Below are 6603 nucleotides of genomic sequence, written 5' to 3'. Positions count from 1 at the left end.
CCCTGGGCTTGAGAACTGAAGTATGGAAAACTTGCAAGGTCCAACCTTATCTCCAAAATAGAATAGCACGAAGTCCACAGAATTCCCTTTCAACATTCTCACAGGTAACCCCAGTTTCTCCCTTATCTACTAGTATCTAGGTTAAGGACAGACGAAGATTCAGCATGCGTTAAATAACATTTAATTAGCAACACAAAGTGATTACATTAAATACAGCATCCCAAACCCAGTAAATGGGCATCTGTGGCAGGAGGGAGCCCACAATTGGGCAATCTGAGGGCTCATCGGAACCAGCTCCATTGTCTGGCCTCCTGCTCTAGTGATGGCCTTAGGCCCTGGCCAGGTTTGCACATCCCTGGCTTCAAGCTCCTGGGTTCTGAGGAGGGACATGAAGCTCTCAGGCCTTCTACTGCTTTGCAACCAAGCTTAAGTTTGTTGGGTAGTGTGTGTGTGTGTGTGGGGGGGGGGTTCACAGGTCAAGCGGGTAAAAGCACAGCACCTTGAAAGATGGCAGATCTGGGGCCTGGCCAGGTTTAAGTGACAAGGCCTTGTCCCTCAGGGTACATGTATAGCTGGGAGACCAATGAGAGAGTACGCAAGTTCAAAATCCAGACACTGGTTGCCCCGAGGGACAAAAGACAAAGGCTAAAAAATGAGTCTTCTGAGACACTCAGAGCCATAGCTACCACTGGGCACCTAGAGGAGTTGGTAAGAACTAGGCACTTCCCTGACGCTGCTGGCCGTGGAGGCTGAGGGCCAACCGAGACAGCTGAGCAGGCTACCGGAGATAGGGAGGGGTGTCTTCTGGCTAGCTTTTCTTCCTGAGGCCCAGTGTGGAAGAGAAAGAAGGTGACTAGCAAAGTGGATAGAAGTACAAACATCTCTCCCACGGGCTTGGGGCAGGCAAGGGAGACAGGAACTGCAGGACCGGGGAAAGATGAGAAGGCAGGGTCAGAGGCACAGAGTGGGAGCCGGCAGTGGGGCTGCTGGGTGGCTGGTGAGTTGGCTCCCAAGGTTGGGTCTCACATCTTAAACCTGGGCCAGAGCAAAACAGCAACAGTGGAGAGTGGGTGAGTAAAGATGGAGAAACTCGCCTCTGTACAAGTCACACAGAGCACCTAGGATAGACAGCTGATGGTGAACAATGTTGACCCATGGGGCCCTGGGAACATGGCTGTGGCTGGAGCTCCTAAGGTGGTAAAGGAAAAGACATAAACACCTCTGGGAAGCCTGTCCCACCCAGGGCACACTCTGAGGACAGTTGCTGGGGAGGGGCTGGCACGGCTTTCACGGGGAAGGGCGCTCCTTCCTGTCGGAGCCCCGGTGTGTGCTCACCGTGTTATAGATATTCTTCGGACTCCAACAGTTCAAGTAACATGTCCTCTACGCCTCTGAACTGAGGGTGGGGAAGGAGACAAGAGTGATCAGACCCAGCCCTGAGAATCCCCCTCCCATTCTGGCTCAGCTTTCTTTAGCCGGGGCAGCACTGGGACCTGAGTGGGGGTGGGGGAATGGGCTAACCCTCTCCACAGGTCTCAGTCAGTGACTACCACAGAGGGCTCCTTGTAATGAGGAGTTTGGCTGAGGCTTCAGAAGATGGCCTTTTCTATCTCTCTAACCTACTTAAAATACAAACAGACAAAAATCAGAAAACAAATCAGCAGTTAGTTCTCCTCCCATTAGCTTAGCTTCTGGTGCTAGGATGGAGGGACATATAGCTAGCCCAGGCCAGCCCCAGGTTGAGAGCAGGACCACTGGAGATCACCCACTCAGTCCCTGGGGTAAACCCTGCTTGCCTTGACGTGGTACAGTATCAGCCAGAACTTGGAGTCACTGCCTCGGTACCTTTTCCCTGGGTATAGTTGCCACAGTAAAGGTAGCTCGTATGCCGTCAGCTGTTCGGGGGTCATAGGAGACCCCAAGGAGACGTCTTGCTGGCGCATGATCACCTGCAATTTTTCATCAGTCTGCAGAGGAAGAACAGAACACACCTTCACCTGCTGACCACTGCCAGGGTCCCCCAGGCACAATACCCAGTGTTTATCCTATCCTTCAGCAGCCAGGGCTGACCCAATGCACTGAGCACAGCTACTGCCCCTGGGCTTCAACACCGCAGGCTGCACACAATCTTGGGGTCTAGCCATCCTTTAGGGTTCAGGGTGCACTTTTTTCCTTGCCAACCCTCCTGCTGCTAGGGTAAGCCACTATGGGTGTGGGGGGGGGCATGCATGTGGAACAGAGAGGATAACCTCAAGGCGTTAAGACATCATCCAGTTTTTCTTTCTTATTTAAGAAAGTCTCTTGTTGGCTTGAAGCAAGCATGTATGCGCGCGCGTTCCCCCCCTCCCCCAAGCTAGGTTGGCTGGTTAGTGAGTATGTTCTAGATCGCTAAGTGTATCTGCTTCCCCAGTGCTGGGATTACTAGCAATGTCCACCACACTGGGTTTCTCAGCTGTGAACTGTGGAGGTTGAACTCAAGACCTTATGCTTACGAGGTAAGCACTTTACCCCAGCCCTGTCGGATTTGACTTTGATTTTGTCCCATGCCCACCTTTTTTTTTTTTTTTTTTTTTTTTTTTTTTGGTTTTTCGAGAGAGGGTTTCTCTGTAGCTTTGGTGCCTGTCCTGGAACTAGCTCTTGTAGACCAGGCTGGCCTCGAACTCCCAGAGATCCGCCTGCCTCTGTCTCCCAAGTGCTGGGATTAAAGGCGTGCGCCACCACCGCCCGGCCCCATGCCCACTTTTAAACGAGATTTCTATCCATGGACCTGCTGCGGGAACTATAAAAGGAATGCATCGTCTTTTCTATCAGAGGGCTGAATGAGATGGCGCTCCATCTCCAAAGAGGCTGGCATATTGTCTGGCAAAGCATCTCCTTCCAGTCAGCATTTTTCTCAGATCAAAGTCCGTGCCCACGGTTGCATCCTGTTTCCCCAGTTATACTTTGCTTATCGACTCTGCAGCTCTAAGTTATTCATCTGTGAAAGAATGTGAGGCTGAGCTCTTGTCCAATCAGGGCGGGACACAGCACACCTCTGACGTGACTGGCTGTGCGGCCAAAATACTTGGGATTGTGTGGTCATTTTCTTGAGACCCCTCCCCCCCACGCCCTGGACAAATCCATTTCTAACATTGTGAAACCGATAACAGATAGCATTTCTCCATCGCTGGCATGGCTCTCCTGGGCTATGGCAACTACTTCTTCACTTACTGTCTTCAGATGCCAGGGTGGGGATCTGAAAGTCATGCCTGCCTGCTGGACTCCTGATGCCCTCTTCCTCCCAGAGTGAGTCCAGGACCCAGAGAAACCCACAAAGCATACACAAGAGTGTCTCTGCCTCCCTCCTTTCCCACTGTTCTCTTCCCTCTAGCCATAATGCCTTGTGTGTGTGTGCGGGGCGGGGGGGGGGGGGTTCTTACTGTCTACAGCAAACCTCCCCAAATCTTCAAAGAGGTAAATCTCTTTGAGGCAGTCCTTTGCTCTAACATACATCTATAAAGAACAAATGTCACACAAACCCACGTTAGAGTGGAGACCAAACATCCAGTTTTATGAACTGAACTGAGTTAAACTTTGTGGTTTTGAAGTAGGGTCTCACCCTATCACCTTTACCAGGCTGCCATCCATTTTACAGAGATCTACCTGTCTCTGCCTCCCAAGTGCTGGGGTTAAAGTTAATGTCCCACCCAAAAACGAATGTGTCACTATTTGCAGGAAGTCAGTCAGTTCTCTTCTATATTGTGGGTCCTGGGAATCACACTCAGGTCATTAGGTTGCGTGGCAACACCTTTACCTTCTCAGCCATCTCTCCAGCTCCTGGAAATGAGTTTTATCCACCAGTTTGGGATAAAAAAACCAAAAAAAAAAAATTCACCACCTAAACACACAAACAAAACTCCCCAAACCCTGAACAATCTAATTCTATAAGATACTTGAGTTAAGATCTAGTGGGGCCAAGTTACACAGGCCTGCAATGCACTACTCAGGAAGCTGAGGCAGAAGTTCAAGGCCTACCTGAGCTATAAAGGGAACTCTAGGTCAACCTCAGTAACTAAGACCAAGTTTCAAAATAGAAAGCATTGCACACATGGCTGGACTATAACTCTGCAGCACAGTTCTCGGCTAATACACATTGGACCCTGGGTTTGCTTCTTGGGGTCCTCATTACTTAGGGGGTGCAGAAGGGAAGGGGAAAAAAGCAATTTGAAACTCCAAACAAAATGACTCAAAAACATGACATGCAGCATACCAACTGAGGTCACACCGCACTAGAGAACTCACTGCCTCCCTCTTCCCCTCTTCATTTTCTTTCTCCCACTTGACCCCCCTCCACCCCGTCTCATATGTAACTGGCATTAAACCCCTGGCGTCGAATCATCTTCCCAGTCACAGGTACTCGGCCACATTGGCTGCAGATCCGCAATGCCAACCTGTGCTTGGTGTATACACACTAAAGCACTCACCTAGGCTTAAAGAGTTTTTTCCAGGTGAAAATAGTTTTGTGAAATGTCCTGCCAGTGGGATTAATTACAACTGGTAACTCAGCTCACAACGCCAGGTGTGTAAGCACGCTAGCGTCCAGAATTCATTAGTCAATAGTCTAACCACGGTTACAGATGGCTTTATTCTGTTTCCTTATTACTATAAGGGAATATATATATAAAACCTTGGCTTTTTTTTTTTTTTCGAGACAGGGTTTCTTTGTGGTTTTGGAGCCTGTCCTGGAACTATCTCTTGTAGACCAGGCTGGTCTCGAACTCACAGAGATCCGCCTGCCTCTGCCTCCCGAGTGCTGGTAACCTTGGCTCTTTCAGTCATGAGAAGTAAATCTGTGTTGTAGTTTACCAGGTTCCTGTTCAGACAACAGCTACCACAGCTCTGCAATGCTCTCTGGTTCACAGTTTGCTAACCCAATCTTAAAAAGAAATATAGCCGGGTAGTGGTGGCGCACGTCTTTAATCCCAGCACTTGGGAGGCAGAGGCAGGTGGATCTCTGTGAGTGTGAGACCAGCCTGGTCTACAGAGTGAGTTCCAGGACAGCCAGGGCCACACAGAGAAACTCTATCTTGAAAAAAAAAGTTGTTACAAGAAATTTGCACAACTTCGTAATAACAGACATCTACCTATATTGTCTTCATATATCTGACTTTAAATATTTTACCTTAAAAATAGATATATGTAAACTTAATAATGTTAAACAGCAGCAAGAATGTAAATTTAAGAGCCCGGAAGTGTGGGTGCACCGCCTACGAGGGGCGCTCCATGTCTGTGAGGTTCACAGCCCCAACTTTCCCGAGTGGAGACAGTCCCTAGTCCCTAACTGCTCGCTAGCGTCTCACACAATGTCCCCACAGTTTTAATTTTTGCTTTTATAGCCTCCATTGATTTTACAAGTGGAGGGCATTTCAATAATTTCTGCGGGAAAGTACTTCTAGAAGAGATTTCCTTTGAAGACGCCGACATTCATTAAGACCCATCCCGAGGCTTCCATAACCGAAACAAAGTTAAATCTTATTACGGATGTGGACTAGCTACCTTAAAGATATTCCAGTTTTATGGTTTAGAAAAGCCCTGTTTTACCCCAAATGATAGTCACACACCCTAGACCTGATGTGAGGGGGCCCTGACCACTGTCCTCAAGGTGTTCCCACCCTCCTCCAAGCCTGCCAGGCCCAACCCAAAGTACTTTTACCTGAGGCTTCCCTCGCTCTCCTGTTTCTGGCACAAGGGACCCTCTGTCCCCTGGTCTCCAGCTACCAGAACTCCCAGGCCCAGGCAGAGCACACCCCTGCTGCCCCCAAGGCGGGTTGGTACCTTGAGGATTATGGGCAGCCAGCTTCGTTTATGCTCATCCAAGTACACGTGCCTTTCCCAGATCCACAGGCGTTCAGGGTCATCGAGTCTCTCTGGCCCGGATGCCGGTGCTTCAGCCATGGCATCCGGTTGAAGCAAGAAGCAAACACTTGTAAGACAATCTCTGATAAAAGCTACTCCCTAGTGGTGGGCAAAGAGAGTCCAGGCTATTTATTACCACCAGGTGTGCGCCTGCGCCCCCTGGAGTGAGGCGGGGCAGAACAGTGGGTGGAGCGAACCTTAAGGATGGTAGGCGGGGCAACCAGGTGGACTTCTGGAGCACTAGCAGATCGGATCCTATCAGACCAAGGGCTTCTCCAAGGCCCCAGTTGGTCTGTGCCCTCCTCCGGGTACCCTTGGCCGCAGCAAAGGTGCCCAAGTCCTGTCTTAGGAGACACTGCCCTTCGCTTTTTTTATGGCGGAATCCCAAGGTCCAAAGTAACGATTGTGTGTGTGGCTGCGCAAGCCACACCCTATGGCAGGCCACCCAGGGAGAGGTCCTTCTTCACCTCTGGGATCAGAGACCTGAGAGCCTGACCCACCTCTGGACGCTGGGGTTCTCCCTGTCACCTTCAGCCTGTCCTTTTGGGTGTTAGAGGCAATTTCCTTTGCAAAGCTTAGTTCATGTCCCCACCCTCTTTCCCACATGACTTTCCATGGCTCTGATGAGGCTGTGGTCTTCTAATAGGTCTTGTGAAATAGACTTTTGAAAGCATGGGTTTCTGTCTTTGTGCCTCTGACTTAGCGGAT

At 49.9% G+C, this 6603-nt stretch overlaps 1 protein-coding gene across 1 annotated transcript; it reads right to left on the bottom strand.

Annotated features, from left to right (window-relative positions):
• Window positions 1-1339: 1339 nt before the first annotated feature.
• LOC121434290 (T-cell leukemia/lymphoma protein 1A-like) lies at window positions 1340-5934 on the bottom strand. Its single transcript, XM_041633100.1, has 3 exons — window positions 5815-5934; window positions 1797-1967; window positions 1340-1396 (listed from the first exon to the last, which is right to left on the bottom strand). Exons 1-3 carry the CDS (start codon window positions 5932-5934, stop codon window positions 1340-1342), a joined length of 348 nt encoding a protein of 115 aa, XP_041489034.1.
• Window positions 5935-6603: the final 669 nt, after the last annotated feature.

The sequence above is a fragment of the Microtus oregoni genome, unplaced genomic scaffold (genome assembly GCF_018167655.1).
Source record: "Microtus oregoni isolate MIOR12 unplaced genomic scaffold, Mior012 000043F_ref0000047, whole genome shotgun sequence".
In the NCBI taxonomy this organism is placed as follows: domain Eukaryota; kingdom Metazoa; phylum Chordata; class Mammalia; order Rodentia; family Cricetidae; genus Microtus; species Microtus oregoni.
This window is presented reverse-complemented; position numbering and strand designations above follow the sequence as displayed.